Consider the following 18,584-nt stretch of genomic DNA (forward strand, 5'->3'; position numbering starts at 1 on the left):
GGTTACATACAATTTTAGACTGATGTGGGCCATAGCCTAGCATAGCCTGTAACGTTATTATGACAGACACATTTTATGAGTGAACTTAACTTTAAGTGACTTACAGGTTTCTTTGAAACACTCTCTTATATCCAGCTTCTTCCTTGTTGCTGCCATCCTCCTCTCCTCCTTGCAGGTCCTGGCAGCGCAGGCTTGCAGCTGATAAAACTAAACAGAGCTCCCTGAAAGGCACAGCCAATCACATTGGCCATATTTGTCACATGAGGTAGGACTCCAGTAGAGAATGTAATTTAACTCTTTCTGCACCGTCAGGTGAACGAGACGTTGACAGATCGTTTTTCTTTTTTTCTATAGGTTTTGTTTTTCTTTACTCGAAGAGATCAAATTATTGGTGGGGACGATTCAGTAATCGCTGGATATTGGTGGGGACGTGTCCCTTCCGTCCATGCCAAATCTACGCCCTTGCTTTCAAATTTGACAAATGTTTTGTTATGTTTTTTTGTCTTTGAATTCGTTTGCTTTTTTTAACTGCCCATTTTTCAAGTTTGCAGGTCTTTCACACCTGCTAGGCTTACAGCTTGTTTTTGCATGTTTAAAGTAGTTTTGAATGAACTGCAAAGTGCATTGACACAAATGAAAAGCACCAACAGTGTTTTCCTTTCTCTCTTTTGTCAACTCAGTTAGCCATTGTCTTTCTTAGATGTGAAGAGCTGCACACTAAAAACTCTCAAACTGAGATAAGTAGAGGCTGAAATTGGGACAAATTTATTTCGATTTTTTAGTGATTTTTTCTGCATTCTATATTAGGTTTTAAACTGCTAATTTACAAAGAGGTGTTTAATGAGTCTGTTGCTTATCATAAAAAAACGACTAATGAGAACAGTGATAAATTAGGCTTATTAATTTATTTGTGGTATGATTTCAGTATTTGGTATCAGCAGATACCTGAAGCCAAAGTGCCAATATCATCAGTACAGAACTGGAAAAAGTTGGATTGGTGTATATTGGAGATTAGTTATCGCTAATGTTTGATTATTTGTGGACTTAAACAATGAATAAATAGGATGTTTTGAAATAACTTAAAACTATTTTTTAAAGGAACAATGAGTTTGGGTAATAAACTATTTGATAATTAGACTGTGATAAAGCTACGCAGCAGAGTGGAGTCCAACAATGGTAGGAAGTAGGACAGGACCTCCTGGGGCCTAGATACTAGTGACTGGAGAGATGATGAGGTGTAGATGGGGAGGCAGGTGGCATGAATGAGAGTCTGAAAGGTAGAATGACAGAGGAGCACAGAATTAAGGCACAGAGAACAGAGAAAGCTAACTGGCTTGCAGAAGGTGGGCAAGCAAATTAATGGACCAGAGTGGTGACAACAGAATTGAGTTTGACAGCTTGAGAAAGGAGACGTGATGTAACAAATTGACTTGCCTGGTGGCGGTAACTTGCCAGAGTTGCTGATGGTTTATCATATTTACAACATTATATATTATCAGCAATATATAATAATATCAATATTCATGTAATATTCTAAATTTAAACATTGATGGTATAAAAGATGGATATAGCCACCATAATGCCATCTATAGGTTTGTGAGAACTCGTTCTGAAGCGTTAAGATGAGTGTTTTTTGGCAACAACAGCTTTGTGTTTTGAAACCAAATATGGCGGCTCTGACTGTGAAGCTGCTTGCTCATTGGTTAACAACTTCCCGATTACAAGCCATTAGTCAATGATCAGATCCTTGGTCTGCTCCTCCTTTCTGGCATGTATAATGACTAAAAATTGCAAAATGACCTGAATGTTTTATTCAGTATGTGGAAATAATATCTCAAATCATGTTAATATCTTGGGAGAACTTGGCGGTTGATGGAGGTGAAGTTAATAATAATAATAATAATAAAAGTTCATCATTGTTGTCAGATATCTCACCTTTTTGTTATATTTAATGTTAGTTAAACCACTAACATTAGCCACCATGCCTCCAGTCTCACACTAACTGCTATTGGAGGCATGGTGGGCACCGTGTGAGATTAGGCCGTTACAGAGGCACAAACTCCTGCCATTTTGTGAAAGACAAGGGTATCAGTCATGTTTAATGTTGTTAACTAGCGAGGTCCAGAAAAAGATATAAATAGACAATGGCAACCAAGTGTTTTATGGTTTACTGCCTGTTTATGCCGTCTCAGTTCGACCTAGCTACACCAACAACATTACTCCTCTTTTGCTTTGTCTTCTTTATAACTATAAAGAAGAAGCTTGTGTACAGTTGTGTACAACTGTACACAAGTTGAGCATTAGACAAATTGCTCAGACTGATCAACATCATAGTAACAGGAAAACAAGGCTTTAAATTTGGACATCAGTCCTTCTTCTCAGTGTGTAATAAACTGTCGCTTATCATGACACAGTAGTGAAAGTTAATTGATGTGCACAATGGCCATTTTTGTTCACAACCCACAGGGATGTGGTAAGTTGTCATTGTTAGGTTGAAGTCATTAGTTTGCCATGGAGATTAGCAGCCAACACACCCCTCAAACCTGAGGTGTGCCCACTGCCCAATATTAATACTGTGCAGTACTGTAGTGCGGTTGCAATGCAAAAAAAAAAGAAAAATAGATGTAATGCTAAGTAGTAAAAATGACATTATTTTTCTGTTTGGTCACTGTAGAAGGTAATTCGTTCCGCTGCTACTTATATAGCCTTATTCTGCAACATGGCCTGAGATACACTGCCTTGTAATAGCCAGTTGACATCCTATTGTTCCACATATGTATCCCAATAACAGCACGTATAACTATCTCATTATTGTCTTTTTAGGTAACAAATTTGAAGGAATGTGCATATCTCCACTCAAAAGAAGTATGTTATGTAAATCCAGATAAAAATAGTTGATTTTCTTCTGTTTTTCTTCTAATATATGAAGCTGATAATTCTACATTATGTGACCATGTGACATACTGGCATCATTATTGTGTCACAGAAAAATGTAATGTGAGTACATTAATGCATTAATTGGTAATGCTTTGTAATGCTTGGTAACTGTTGTTACATTTATAACATTGTAGTTCACATAAAATTCATGCCCGTTCTGATACCTGTTCAGTTTGCTCCTCCTCTGGTTTTTGAGTAGAACATTATGGATGAATTATTACAGCTTGCAGTCTGTGAGGAGGCGGGGAGCTAGGCTTGAGTGAATGGTGTAGGTGTTGGTGGAGATGGAATTGAACCAAATTGCATATTCAAAGATTTGCCCCAATTCAGGGACACGGAGGTTTACTTTTACACATGTATAATTCATGGCAGAGTATGAAACCTTTAAATATGTAATGTCAGCGCTTATCACACTTTGGTAGGGTTGCCCAGGTAGAATGATGTCTGGCTGAAGTGTATTTTGAGCTTTTATCTTTTTATACACTATAGTGAACAGCTGATCTGTGATTAACTTAGGAAAAAACATTAACTAGGAATTAATTTTGTCACAGTTATATTGATAGTTCTGCTAACCAGCTAGCCCTCCCTGCCCCTCTCAGGTGTTTAAACTGATTCAGCTGCTTATTCAGAAAGACTCTAGCAGACAAAAGGAGATCGACAATGCCAGGAGACAAACTTTAACTTAATAAATAAGTGTTTCCCCCAGAATTAGATTGTATTGCATTTGCATGTGTGTTCCTGTGCATGAGAGAAAGGCGCACACACACTTTCTTAAATGAATTCATAATGCTACCAATATATTGTAACATGATAATAATGGTAAATGGCCTTTATTTGTATAGCGCTTTACTAGTCCCTAAGGACCCAAAAGTGCTTTACACATCCAGTCATCCACCCACTGGTGATGGCAAGTTGTAGCCACAGCCACCCTGGGGCGCACTGACAGAGGCAGGGCTGCCGGACACTGGCACCACCGGGCCCTCTGACCACTACCAGTAGGCAACGGGGGAAGTGTCTTGCCCAAGGACACAACGGCCGAGACTGTCCAAGCCGGGGTTCGAACCGGCAACCTTCCGATTACAAGGCGAACTCCCAACTATTGAGCCACGATCGCACGATAAAAGCAATAATAATAATAACAATAATATTATAACAATAATCAGGTGTTTGTCTTATGAGTTCTTCCCATTTCATCTTTATAGTCTTGCACTGCCACTGGCAACAGTATTCCTCTTTTCGTTCTGCAGACTCAGTGAGCTACAACACAGCACCGCTGGCTCTCCAGCTGGTTCAGGTTCTGGTTAGACTGACCTTCCAACTTGCAGCAGAAATCCAAATCCAATATAGCAGAACAATTGCCATCGCCAGCTGCATTTCAAATGGTGGACGTTCAAATTGGCTACAACACAGACCTTATGTTAGCTGGTAACCAGTTTATTCAAAATAAAAGTTTGTGTATTATTCCAAACTATGTTGATTATATCTTGTCTCGGATAAAAAAAGAACATGCAAAGTGTGTGTGTGAGAAACACTAAACAAGTCAGCTGATCTTTTCATACAACTAACTGATTAAGCAACTACCGTAATTGTCGGGCTATAAGCCGCTACTTTTTGCACAAGCTTTGAACCCTGCGGCTTTTAGTCAGGTGCGGCTTTTCTATGGATTGTCCATGAGCGGATTTGTTTTGTTTGTTCTACTGTTGTACGGCACTACGTTGCCTGGCGGAAGGATCGGGGTTCAAGAGTGGTATGTTGGTCACATGTCCATCTGCCAGGCAACGTAGTGCCGTACGAAGTAGCGCGAAAAACAAACTTCAAAGTAGCGCTACGCGTTCAGCTGGAGGCCTGGATGATGTGCGGCGATAAACTTGCAAAAAGCAAGTTATGCCCAACTCCACCATTGGATTCTAACAACGTGGAAAAGTGTGAAAACATCCATGATCACCAACGGATTTCGAAGGGCTGGACTGCTGCATGATGGAGGACACCGCCACGGCCCTTCTGAGGGTGTTCGACTCTGACACTGACAACGAGGATTTGTTTGGTTTTGAAAGTGACAACGAAGGAAAGAAGCTGAGAGTGGATGGAGTGGATGACGAAGCCATCCTGAGCCTGTTCGTTTCCAACACTGGAGGAGAGGACTTTGGTGGTTTTAGTGCGCAGGAAGAAGAGAAAGATGGTGGTGAATGACTGACTTTTCTTCTTGTTAAAGCCGTGTCACTGCACCTGAGCCTAAAAGTTAGTCTGAATCATAGCTGGACTAGCCATCGGGCATACCGGGCATTTGCCCGGTGGGCCGCTGGCGATTTTTTGTTTTTATGGGCTGATGGATTTTTTTTTTTTTTTTTTTAGGAAGGGTATATATAATGAAAGGTGTTGGATTGGCCAATTGGTCATGATCGACTCTGGGCTGGACCAATTACAGCCGAGGAGGCCGAATGCACCCGCCCCCTTGTTTAGCAATCACGTGATTTTCGCGCATTGCATGCCGGGAACTCGTGGCAAAACAATCCAAGTACCGCATCAAATGCAAGCATTTGCAGCACCGCAAAACGTTCATTCTCCGGTTCCAATACCTTCTTGTTTTTTCTTTGCCGCACAAAAAAGGAATGTACAAAACAAAAGGAGAACAATGCCGGTCCGTACAAAGACAGACTCGACGAAAAGACAAAGAAAGGATACGAGGAAAAAATCAAAGGTGTGAAAGGGTTAGACCCTTAAAAGCACACAGAGGGACAAAAGACGTTAGCGTGCTGCCCAACTTTCACCACGCTCATATTTATAATTACACGGTTCTTGGAGTGAGTGCATACACTCATGAAGTTTAGTAACTTCAGGTCACTGCAACAAGCCCAGGTACAGTTTACCGACAGATGGGTACAGGACCTTGAAACGCACGGTGTAGAACGAAAGACCATCGTACGAACAAAGGTAAGTTTACCAGTCTCACAAATCGTCGTCATAAATACACATTTGTTAACCGTTTATTAATATAACCTTTGAGCTCAACGGTAATTAATTAGTAGTGGAAATAATTTCTGGTTCATTACAGAAATGTAGCAGTGACAATAATATTGTATGCTGTAATCGCACTGGACAATTAGTGATACAAAACAACTGTTTTATCCTGTGAATAAAAGTATATGTTTTTGTCAATGTACCATGGTAATAACAGAAGTGAAACGCAATATTGTGTCAGGACAATTTACTATTTATGCACAATAAACAAAGGAGCATAGCGCGACAATTTCTGTTCAGCGCCAGACTTGCTTGTAACCTATATCACCAATTATGTTAAGAAAAATGACGTATTAACGACTAAAAAACTCTGACCTTTGTGGGAATGGTTGGAGCAGACTAACATGTGAGCTGGAGTGTTCTGGGACGTTATATTTGGTATATCCAGACCATCCGTCGGCTCTTACTTCGGAAACATGGCTTAAAACATTTCTCTTCAAGGACGTAATCCGATTTAAAAAAAAACGATCGGCTTCCCGTGGCTGTCATGCGACCGGCTGTTGCAGTTAATAATACAACAGCTTCTTGCCATTTTTTGTGTTTCTTTTTATCCCTGTGTAACTGAGTTCAATTGAAAGCCTGCGTGCGCTAGTACCTCTTGCCACAAGTTCCCAGAATCCTTTGCGGTTTTTACCCCTGAATGATGTCACATTTTCAATCTTTATCCTGGTGGGCCGGTCTCTAGTCAAAATGCCCGGGCCGATTTTTTGTCCCAGTCCAGCCTTGGTCTGAATCTATTTTTCTGGTGTTCTGTAGGTTATTGTTATGTACTACATTTGTTACTCATTTATGAAGCACAGTACATGTTTTGTACTTGTAATTACCGCTACTTGTACATATACCTAAAAAGTTATGCAAATATGTACCCATAACTTGTTTTTCAAAATATTAATAAAAGGCGTGTGTCTCCAAACAGCCATCTCTTTCCTGACAATTCCCTTTGTGCATATTCTCTTACATATGATAAGTCAACATTGAAACACCTGCGGCTTTTAGTCAGGTGCGGCTAATGTATGTACAAAACAGGATTTTCCCCTGATTTTAGCTTGTGCGGCTAATATTCAGGTGCGCTTTGTAGTCCGGGAAATACGGTAATTTCTTCTGCAGTGCTTAAATTTCATGCAGTCTCTTTTTCTGACACACATGATTCCCAAAGATCAAGTTATAATGAATTTGCCAAACTAGATTTTGGATATTTGTGTCTTTAATATTTTTGAATGTGTAGATGCGCACACTTGTGTATTCTACCAGGGGTGTGGTACCACACTACGCCCACTCCTTCAACTAGTTTGTAACCTAGCAACACAACGGCAGAGAGAAGTTGGCTTGGGAAGTCAGCAAGAGAGAGTGAAAGAAGAGTGAGATGGTGATGAACAGAGAGAGGTGAATAGAGCAAGAAGTTAGAGAGAGTGTGTGTGTGTACTCAAGTGTAAGTAAAATCTGTGAGATGTGTGTGTAAGAATGAGAGACAGAGAAGAGAGATTGAAAAAACACGAGAGGGGTGGTGGGTGTTGAGCTACAGTAAGTCTGTGTTGAGTGTTGCTAATTTGATACTGTGAGCTGGGCAGGAGTCAGTGCAGCAAGTCCCAACAAACCTAATGCAAAAACACACACATAAATACACACACGGTCACTCTCTCCCTCTCTGACACGGTGTCATGTATCTGCAGATGTCCCTACAAAGCACAGTTGGCAAACAACACACAAACACACACACACAAATGGTGATCTCCACACACTTTGACCATCTTCTCTTGCACTGTGCTCGCTTTCACAAATCACATATGGTGTCATCTCAAAGTAGCCAGAGTGCAAACACACATGAAGAAAGATGCTCCTATCCCCACCTTGTAATGATCTGCTTAAAAACTTGTGGCTGATAATTTCCATGAAATATTTTCTGCTCCAGATCTGACACACCAACAAAAGCTGCTTCTTATGCTCTCTATGATTACAATCACGGCGAACATAGAGCTGGAATGTGTATTGACAGATCAGATTGGAGACTATGGGTATATACAGTGTTGAACAGACACACCAGGGAAAACACACCACACAAGTATACATTATGATGCAGTTAATGCTGAACATCATCTGTAACATGATCCACCGATCAGCATGGAAGCACTCTCTCTCTCTCTCACTTACGCACAGTGTATGGATACTAGAACACTGCAGTGTGTGACCATTATACCAAGACTGAAGACATGGAATGGGAGAAGAAATGATGAGAAAGAGGGCATAAGATAAACTGTGTGTGTGTGTGTGTGTGTGTGTGTGTGTGTGTGTGTGTGTGTGTGTGTGTGTGATGTGGTTGAGGAGGAAAAGCTAGAACAGCTTGCCGCATTGTCAAGGACACATCAAGGGGAGATTGAGTGAGGGAGAAAGAGAGAGGAGGAGGAGTAGAGAGTCTATGGAATAGAATGAAGAGGTGGGACTAATAAAAGGAGGATACAATTACTCAGCATAAGGTCACCTGTTTTCTGTCTCTCTCTCTCTCTCTCTCTCTCTCTCTCTCTCTCTCCTGCAAGCACGCTGGAGCAGGATGTCTAAAAACACACACATGCATGCACGCACACAAGTCATTGAGCTCAGCCAACCACAGTAGCATACAAATTGCCATTTCCTATCCCCCGCGGCCAATCACAAAAGAAAAAAATGATTCTGTTTCAAACCTACCATGCAGGAGAAATGACATCACCTGTTGCTGGGCAGAAACCTCTTAGAGACAGGAAGCCCTGGTCCTGATGTCCTAGTCACTATGGAAACGGAATCATTTAGGGAGGGGAGAGGAGGGTGAGTATGGAGATGTATTACCTTCATAGATGGATGGTTGTAGTCAGTAGTTTGCGTACACTCATCATGGGCATAAATGTCATGGTAAATTTGAGCCTTTGATTACAGGGTGGAATGGCTGTACAGCATACAGCTTTAATTACTTTTTAAAGAACTGGCTGCACAATTTTAAATGTAAATTTAATTAGGATTTTCTCTAATTCACACAGGATCAAAAATACATAGAGCTCCCATTAATATTTGTTTAAATATCTCTAAGCAAGTTGAACCTTAACACTTTTGGTAGCCATCAACAAGCTGCTGGCACAATTCTTGGATAGTCAAAGGAGCTTGCAAAGAAAAGCGTCTGGACTTCTTTAAGTTGCTTGAAGACGTTTCACCTCTCATCCGAGAAGCTTCTTCAGTTCTAAGGTCAAATGGTGGAGAGTCCCAGATATAAACCTAGTGGGAGTAACCCCCCACAGAGGGACAAAAGGACCCCCTGATGATCCTCTAATCGCCTGAGCCAAGGTGTGAAACTGGGCGTGGGTCCCAATCAGCCAGAGTTTCGGGTGAGTTCATTGTGAAACCTGGCCCCACCTTATCATGCGAATTCCTGAGGTCAGATGGCCCAGGATGTGAGTGGGCGTTAAGGCGTCTGGGAAGGGATCTCAAAACTGGATTATAGATGGCAGAGAGTTGGTGTCGTAAACCCCCGCCTCTGTTCAAAGATGGTCGCTCACAGTGGACATAGATGGCTTCTTTCACTCCTCTTTCAAACCATCTGTCCTCTCTGTCCAAAATGTGAACATTGGCATCCTCGAAAGAGTGTCCTTTATCCTTAAGATGCAGATGGACTGCTGAGTCTTGTCCTGTGGAGGTGGCTCTTCTGTGTTGTGCCATGCGCTTGTGAAGTGGCTGTTTGGTCTCTCCAATGTAGAGGTCTGAGCATTCCTCGCTGCACTGTACAGCATACACCACATTGTTAAGTTTGTGTTTTGGCGTTTTGTCTTTCGGGTGAACCAGTTTCTGTCTGAGCGTGTTGCTGGGTCTGAAATACACTGGGATGTCATGCTTGGAGAAAACTCTCCTGAGTTTCTCTGATACACCAGCTACATAGGGGATGACAATGTTGTTGCGTCTGTTCTTCTTATCCTCCCTCGCTGGTGTCTGGTCTTCTTTTCTGTGCCTCTTTGCTGACTTTAAGAACGCCCATTTAGGATAGCCGCACGTTTTGAATGCTTCCTTTACATGTGTGTGTTCCTTCTTTTTACCTTCAGGCTTAGAGGGAACACGTTCTGCCCGGTGGTGTAGGGTCCTAATTACTCCAAGTTTGTGTTCCAAAGGGTGATGGGAGTCAAAGAGGAGGTACTGGTCCGTGTGTGTGGGCTTCCGGTAAACTTCGATGTTGAGTTTGCCGTTCTCTTCAATGTGCACGGCGCAGTCCAGGAAAGGCAAACAGTTGTCCGTTGTGTCTTCCCTGGTGAACCTGATGTTTTTATCCACAGCGTTAATGTGCGCAGTGAAGGATTCCACTTCTTGTGTCTTGATTTTGACCCAGGTGTCGTCCACATATCTGTACCAGTGGCTGGGTACTCTTCCTTTGAAAGAGTCAAGAGCCTTCCTTTCCACTTCCTCCATGTAAAGGTTGGCTACAATAGGTGACACGGGGGAGCCCATGGCACAGCCATGTTTTTGTCTGTAAAAGCCTTCGTTGTACTTGAAATATGTAGTGGTGAGGCAGAGGTCTAACAGTGTGCAGATCTGATCGGGTGTGAAGTTGGTCCTGTCCTCCAAGAAGCTGTCTTCTTGTAGTCGTTTTCTGACAGTCTCCACGGCCTCCGTGGTGGGTATGCAAGTGAAAAGAGAGACTACATCAAAGGACACCATGGTTTCATCTGGATCCAGGGTAAGTTTCTGGACCTTGTCGGTGAAGTCGGTGGAGTTCTTGATGTGGTGTGGGGTGTTCCCCACGAGAGGCGCAAGGATGGTAGCAAGGTGTTTAGCAATGTTGTAAGTGGCTGAGTTTATGCTACTGACTATGGGTCTGAGTGGGACAGCTTCCTTGTGGGTCTTGGGAAGTCCATAGATGCAGGGTATGGCATCCCCTGGGTAAAGGCGGTGATATGTAAAGCGGTCAATAATTTTGTCCTTTTCAAAGTCTTGAAGGCAAGCTATAACTTTCTTTTTGTAGCTGCTTGTGGGGTCTCGCTTTAGGGCTTCGTAGGTATTGTTGTCACTGAGGAGAGTAGTGATCTTTGTATGGTAATCTGTAGTGTTTAGGACCACGGTGCATCTTCCCTTATCAGCTGGTAAAACAGTGATGTTGTGGTCTTTGCTCAGGGAAGCGACAGCCTTCTTTTCCTGTATTGTGAGGTTGGATGGAGGGACTTTGGCACTGGAGAGCGTGGCTGAGACTTTCATCCTGATTTGCTCTGCTTCTGTCTGTGATAATTTATTAATCCGTATGGCAGATTCTGTGGCTGTGATGAGGTCCACTATGGGCAACTGTTGTGGAGAAATGGCAAAATTGAGTCCTCTGGCTAATACTCTCTTTTCAGGTTCAGTGAGAATCCTGTCTGAAAAGTTCTTAACCCATTTCTCCTGACTGGCATCAGGTGTGTTTTCTTCTCTGGGTTGTGTAGGTTCAGGATGAGGAGTGAATGTTTTTGAAAGCAAGGTGTGAAATTTCCTGCGTTGTCTTTCTTTTCCTTTAGAGTGTTGGGCCCGCTGAGCCTTGTCCACAAACTTGTAAACCTCTTCTAAGATTGGAGAGGGTAGAAGGATTTCCAGTTCCTGCAGGGTCTGGCTGATCTTGATCTGGAGGGCATCTATGGTGAAATGGACCTGTCTTATCCTTTCACTTAAAAGGTGATTTTGTGCTCTCTGTAGAATCAAGTCTGCTCTGTATCCCCTGACAGTGGATCCAAGGCGCAGGCTCTTAGGAACAACTCTGCTTTGTCTGCTGGTTCACCCGAAAGACAAAACGCCAAAACACAAACTTAACAATGTGGTGTATGCTGTACAGTGCAGCGAGGAATGCTCAGACCTCTACATTGGAGAGACCAAACAGCCACTTCACAAGCGCATGGCACAACACAGAAGAGCCACCTCCACAGGACAAGACTCAGCAGTCCATCTGCATCTTAGGATAAAGGACACTCTTTCGAGGATATCAATGTTCACATTTTGGACAGAGAGGACAGATGGTTTGAAAGAGGAGTGAAAGAAGCCATCTATGTCCACTGTGAGCGACCATCTTTGAACAGAGGCGGGGGTTTACGACACCAACTCTCTGCCATCTATAATCCAGTTTTGAGATCCCTTCCCAGACGCCTTAACGCCCACTGGGCCATCTGACCTCAGGAATTCGCATGATAAGGTGGGGCCAGGTTTCACAATGAACACACCCGAAACTCTGGCTGATTGGGACCCACGCCCAGTTTCACACCTTGGCTCAGGCGATTAGAGGATCATCAGGGGGTCCTTTTGTCCCTCTGTGGGGGGTTACTCCCATCCATCCATTCGCTTCCGCTTATCCTTTTCAGGGTCGCAGGAGCCTATCCCAGCTGTCATAGGGCGAGAGGCAGGGTACACCCTGGACAGGTCGCCAGTCTGTCGCAGGGCCAACACACAAAGACAGACAACCATTCACACTCACATTCACTCGCACATTCACACCTAGTGGCAATTTGTATTATCCAATTAACCTATCCCCACAAGCTGCATGTCTTTGGACGTGGGAGGAAGCCGGAGTACCCGGAGAGAACCCACGCAAACACGGGGAGAACATGCAAACTCCACACAGAAAGACCCCGGCCTGATGGTGGAATTGAACTCAGGACCTTCTTGCTGTGAGGCAACAGTGCTAACCACCGTGCCACCGTGCTGCCCTCACTCCCACTAGGTTTATATCTGGGACTCTCCACCATTTGACCTTAGAACTGAAGAAGCTTCTCGGATGAGAGGTGAAACGTCTTCAAGCAACTTAAAGAAGTCCAGACGCTTTTCTTTGCAAGCTCCTTTGACTACGATGACCTGGATGACTGAGAACCTTCACAGACAATTCTTGGATAGTTGATCAATCTCTTCAGGTTTATTTAAATTTGCTGTATTTCCTGAATCTGGCTTTTCAGCATAATCCACAAACGTTCTATAGGTTTGAGGTTGTAGTTTCAGGAAGGCCAATTCTTAGCTTATTGTTCTTAATTATTCTTAGCTTAATGTTATCCATTCAAAAACCAATGTGTTTGTGATCATTGTTGTGTCGGTCCACCCGATTGTGTCCATATTTCAACCATTTAACTGTTAATCTGAAGCAATGTTGAAAAATTTGAAGGTAGTTCTCCATTATTCCATCTAATTTATTAACAACCTCAGAACATGAGGCTACCACTACCGTGTATTGTGCTTAGGTCTGAAAGCCTCACCTTTACTCCTCTAAACATGCATTTCATCCTTGTGGCCAAGTAGCTCAATTGTTTTTCTCCAGAAGGCAACTGCAAATTTCAGTTGAGCTTGAAGGTGCCGGTTTTTCTTGGTTGGAACCCTCTCAGTCCATAGCGGTGCAAAATTCACTTTACTGCTGACAGTCAGAGATGTTTCAGTAGTTACTAGTTTACTAGTTCATAGCAAGCTTGAGCCTTGATGGTTCTTGGGTTCTTTACATTGTAAGTAAATGTATCTCAATTCAGTTCTGTTCAATTCAATTTAAGTCAATTAATATAGTGCCAGATCTCATCTGTTTCTTCTTTCAGACGTTGTCAAAGACCTTCCTAATCTGTGTAAATCTTTACTGAGTTCACTGACTTCTCCCTTCTCCCTGAATATTGATTAGTTATTTCAAACATATCCTTTTTGTGCTGGATGATAGTTACAGTTACAGTTAAACATGATCATGTTAATAGGTCATTGCCTTGTCTAGTTAAAAGAAATTGTAGAACACTGAGCAGCACGTCTTAAAAGATTTAAGTGTATGCATATATTTAAGTCTGTATGTATGCTTTTGACTCTGTCTATATTGGAGAAAATCCCAAATAAATTCAAACTTATTTAAAGTCATAATGACAAGTGGTGTACAATCATTCCACCCTGGAAAAGGAACAGTTCAAAGAAGTCATTAAACACCCAAATTAACCATGATATCCATGCACATGATGAGTGTAGATAGACTTTTGACAACAACAGTCCTCCTCATTTCAGGTGGACTCAGGTGACAACCCCTATCACCCATTAAAATTCCCAGAGAGAGTACAACAAGACTCAACGCCTAGTCTCTTGTCCACAAAATCCTTAAACGAAATATAGAGCCATGTTTAGCTACATTTTTTAAAGACTTTGAGATTATTTTACTGGGCAAAGGGCTTTTGTTAAATTTAGTGTGGGTGATGCTTTGTGCATGTATGTCGCATTCCAAGTGTCTTACTGTCCCTATGTACACTGTTGGTTTATCTCCACATATATCTTCACTTAGGAATGAAACTTGCACATCTGTGCATGCAAATGTGTTTTGTTTTTTCACTTGGCTATGTAAATCTTAAAGCATTTATTTTACGAAATTGTATTTTCTGTCTCAGTCTTGCCTATCGTGCCTCATCCTCCTTTATCAGGTCTCAGTGGGGAGCCGGCAGACCTGGAACGTCGGTGCCAAACCTTCGGCCAAAACTTCATTCCCCCCAAAAAGGCCAAGACGTTCCTGGAACTTGTGTGGGAGGCCTTACAGGATGTCACACTTATCATTTTGGAGGCCGCTGCCATCATCTCCCTTGGCCTCTCCTTCTACCAGCCTCCTGGAAAAGAAACTGAATGTGAGGATGTGGACAAAGGGTGTGGTTGCTGGTTTGGGAGGGTGTGACAAAAGGTCTGTCAGCAAGAGTGAAAAAGGTGGACGTGAAAAATGAAAACGAGATAGAGAGAAGTAAAAGTAAGACATTGTCAGTATACATACAGTAGGATAAGAGAGGAGGAACAAGACGGAGGAGAAGTTAAGGTTATATGAAGAAAACACACAAACACTGGAAAAGAATACAAAGGGGGAGGGTTGTAGCAAGCCATTTTGCTCAGCACTGTGGTCCAGCTTGCATTTACATGTTGATGGCAATTGAAAAAGAGAAGTCAAAAGTTAATAAAGAAGAGCTAAATTCATCCAAATCCAATCTGCTAGTGAAAAACTAAATGCTGTTGGAAAAAAGGAAGTGGAACTTGAGTTGAGAAGACTTGGTCAAATCAAATTATGAAACCAATATATAAAGTATATTAAAGCAAAGCTAAGAAGAATTGCTAGGACTAGGACTGCTAGGACTGAGACAAATGCAAAGTTATTTATTTTTAGTTTTATCTGTTTTCAAATTTTATTAGCGTTAGCAAATATTATAATGCAGCAGTAACTTGAACGTGTTTTATTTCTGTTAAACTTAATCTAGACTTTCAAAAATTACAAAAAAGCAAAATGCTAAATACAGTAACAATCACCACTAACTAATTTATTTTTTGGCCTCACATAAGTAAGAAAGCATTAGATTAAGTGTTTATAAAAGCACTAAAGTCAGCCAGCTGTTCAGTGATGTCAGCTACAGCTTATTGAAAATTGCTGTATAAGCTAGAGAAATTCTTTGAATGGTGGATCTAATAGTGAGTCAGTCCCTATAGAGTCCTATGCTACCTATAATACCAGACTTTAGAGAAGAAATAAACATAATTTAGAGCCTGGTGCAAGAGCGAGTACATTTTTTTTTAGTCCTGATTTTCTTTTTACCCAAAGGTAACTGCTCATTTATTATCATATTTACTTTTTTAGCCAACTAATGCCAACTAAGACCAAGATGCTGACGCCCAAAATGGCATCAGCATTGAGACTTTTAAACATCAAATTGTCTATGTATACAGAGACCCATTCCAGTAGACCCATTTTACTCAGGATCAGACCAGGATGATTTAAGTTATTCTTGTGACAAATTCGCATGCTGTTTTATTATCTCATTTAGATGTACAAGTACTTCCAGCAAAACATTCTCAAATGTTGCCTCTAGATGTTCTGTTTAGCAAAATATTATACTTTGTTGCTGTTGATTTTCCTGTTGTTTGGTGAAATCAGAGAGGAGTGAAAAAAATAAGAATCTTTTTATATAAGGAAGAAAAATACAAGCACACAATAGACAAAAGCTGAAGAGACAGAAAGTGAAATGGCTCACCAAATTGGGTCTGTTTGATTGGTGAGCCATTCAGTGACAATGAAGAGTCATGATAGAGAGGAAGTGGTCTCATCAGAGGATGCAGATATGGGACACTGTGGCGCTGTGTTAAACCAGACACACATGCAAATTAAAAAGAGCAATGACCATGTGTAGTCATTAGATGATGCTGAAAATAACAGTCAAAAGTAGCCTCTGCACTTCTAAGCTTAAGCCATATTGTTTTGCTCTCTGTGACTCACCAGAAACAATGATGAGGTTTTGATATTTACCTAATATGAGTTTTTCTTGTGGACCATTTTATTATATTTTTCCCTGTTATTTTCCTCCCCGTTTGAAATTAGATATTTTTTGGGAAAACAGCTATTGATTTTCTGAGGCATGTTCAAAAAATATCTGACTCTAAACAATTGCTCCATCTTCAGCATGCGGGAATGTGTCGGCGGGTGCAGAGGATGAAGGCGAGGCAGATGCTGGCTGGATTGAGGGCGCTGCCATCCTGCTTTCTGTTGTGTGTGTTGTCTTGGTGACAGCGTTTAACGACTGGTCCAAAGAGAAGCAGTTCCGGGGTCTACAGAGTCGAATTGAGCAAGAGCAGAAGTTCACTGTTGTGCGAAAAGGAAACGTCATCCAGATCCCTGTGGCTGACATGGTGGTGGGGGACATGGCTCAGGTCAAATATGGTAAGGAATCCATTATAAGATCTTCCCATACAAAAAACCCAACAACATACCAACAAATTAAATGATTTGTTCAGTTTCATTTTTGTAAGTATTTTGATTAATTTAGAAGATCTAAGGACACTGCAGATCAAATAAAACTTAATCATAAGAGTCAATCACAAACATATCTGATAAAGAATGAAAGCTGATGTACAAATTTCACAAAACCTACCTCAGTTTAGTAAAACACAGATGTAATGTATGCTGTTAGGGGAGCTCTGTGTAACCTCAGAAAACCATTGCAATTATTGACACCCATAGCAATAAATGAACCACATCAACACTATTGCCTGTGTTGAATTCATGTGTCTGCTACTGTCATCCTAAACAGTGATGAGACATGCACGAGGCTCTGTTTTATGTACTGTGTGTTATGTATCTTGTACAACAACTAAGATATGATAGATATTGTATAAGATGGTGTTAACTTAATATTAACCAATGCTAGGCAACATTTTCACTTTAGGTCATTATATGATTTCCTTATGGCTAAAATCAATACTATTTGACGTCATACATATGCTTGTGCTAGCTTGTTCAATAATAACAATAATTCAACAGGTTAGCTAACCAGCATTTGCACTTAGATATGTTTAGGGTTTTTTTAGGTAAGGCCTCAGTCACACATGCCTAGAGACAGTCCTGGCAAATTCTGATCACTAGGGAAAAATGTGCCTTTCCGACCAGCTGGTTGCTGGAAGTTGCTTGTATTGCTAGGTCAAATTGGTCACAAAGAAGCTTCTACACCATTAACCTCCATGTAATTTGGTCACCAGGAGACCATGGTGAATCACCATATACCCTTTTGTGACCAATTTACCTAGTGTCAGCAAACAACCACCAACCACCCAGAAACACACTTTTCATGGCTTGGAGCCACTGATCATTCTGTAGGCCTGCATGACTGTGGTTCAGCTAAAATCATAGAGACAGCAAGGAACCTTCAGAAACCACTTGCGGGGAATACTTTACCCTAATGATCATTGTTTGCCAGGTAATCACCAAACAAGTCTCTAAGTCTCTAAGTCTCTATGACTGGGACCAAAGATACCATTAGCTATTGATACTCTCTGTTGATGCTGGTACTGGAAGTGAGGAATCAAGGCAAAGCTTCAAGCATCCAGAATGACAGCCTGTAAAATGAGTGGGAACTAAGAGGGATGTTGTTTTTTTCCAAATCAGCAGTGTCTAAAAGAAAATGTGAAGGTCATAGAAGGAAAGAGAATCAACCCTGGATTGTGGATGATTGAATAACACTGATTTCAGTTATGAATCACAAATGTCCTTTAGATGATGCTAATCATTTATGTCATGCTAAAACATAAAAATATCACTGACATTTCCCCACTCATTTATAATATGGGTTTGCATGTCAGGTAAAGAACCAGGGGGAGATATAAATCAATACCTTAACAGTGAATGCACACGTGTACACTCAAATTTTGGACACTCTTCTCATTGATAGAAAGTAATTATTTTTTAAATGATTATACTTCTTGCCACAGAGTAAAGAGTTTAAAAGCTTTTTTCTTTTAGGTAAGGCATTTTTCATTAGTCAAGCTACCAGCCACAGTGACCACTGAAACGAGCAGACACACAAAAATAATCAAGAACACCATCCATTCCATACATTTATTGTTCCTTCATGTGTTTGTTGTAGAATTTATGTCACGCCATTTGCATGCATGCATTGATGGGGATACTATCTGCAGTGAGAAAAAAAGAGACAGCGAGAGAGGGAAATGGCATAAAAAGCAGTTAAAGTCAAGTGAATTTAATTGGTGCTGTGCAGTAATAGTGAGGATATATAATTTCAATTCAATTTTATTTATATAGCGCCAAATCACAACAAAAGTCGCCTCAAGGCGCTTCATAGATACAGAAAAAAAAAAATAATAATGCAAGCAAGCTGAGTAAAACACTGATATGTGTATGTCTATGT

At 41.3% G+C, this 18,584-nt stretch overlaps 1 protein-coding gene across 4 annotated transcripts in view; it reads left to right on the forward strand.

The window, feature by feature from the left end:
• The window catches only part of atp2b3b (ATPase plasma membrane Ca2+ transporting 3b), a 103,616-nt gene that overhangs the window by 14,122 nt on the left and 70,910 nt on the right, over positions 1-18,584 (forward strand). For all 4 annotated transcript variants that reach the window (XM_086276683.1, XM_086276684.1, XM_086276685.1 and 1 more), the window contains exons 3-4: positions 14,340-14,537; positions 16,346-16,603. In XM_086276683.1, the coding sequence (XP_086132809.1) occupies positions 14,340-14,537; positions 16,346-16,603 (456 nt within the window). The remainder of the gene's footprint in view (positions 1-14,339; positions 14,538-16,345; positions 16,604-18,584) is intronic.

This window comes from Aulonocara sp. 'chitande type north' Nkhata Bay, linkage group LG20, assembly GCF_057382095.1.
Source record: "Aulonocara sp. 'chitande type north' Nkhata Bay isolate Kocher_YH1m ecotype deep benthic linkage group LG20, A_spYH_male_GT1.1, whole genome shotgun sequence".
In the NCBI taxonomy this organism is placed as follows: domain Eukaryota; kingdom Metazoa; phylum Chordata; class Actinopteri; order Cichliformes; family Cichlidae; genus Aulonocara; species Aulonocara sp. 'chitande type north' Nkhata Bay.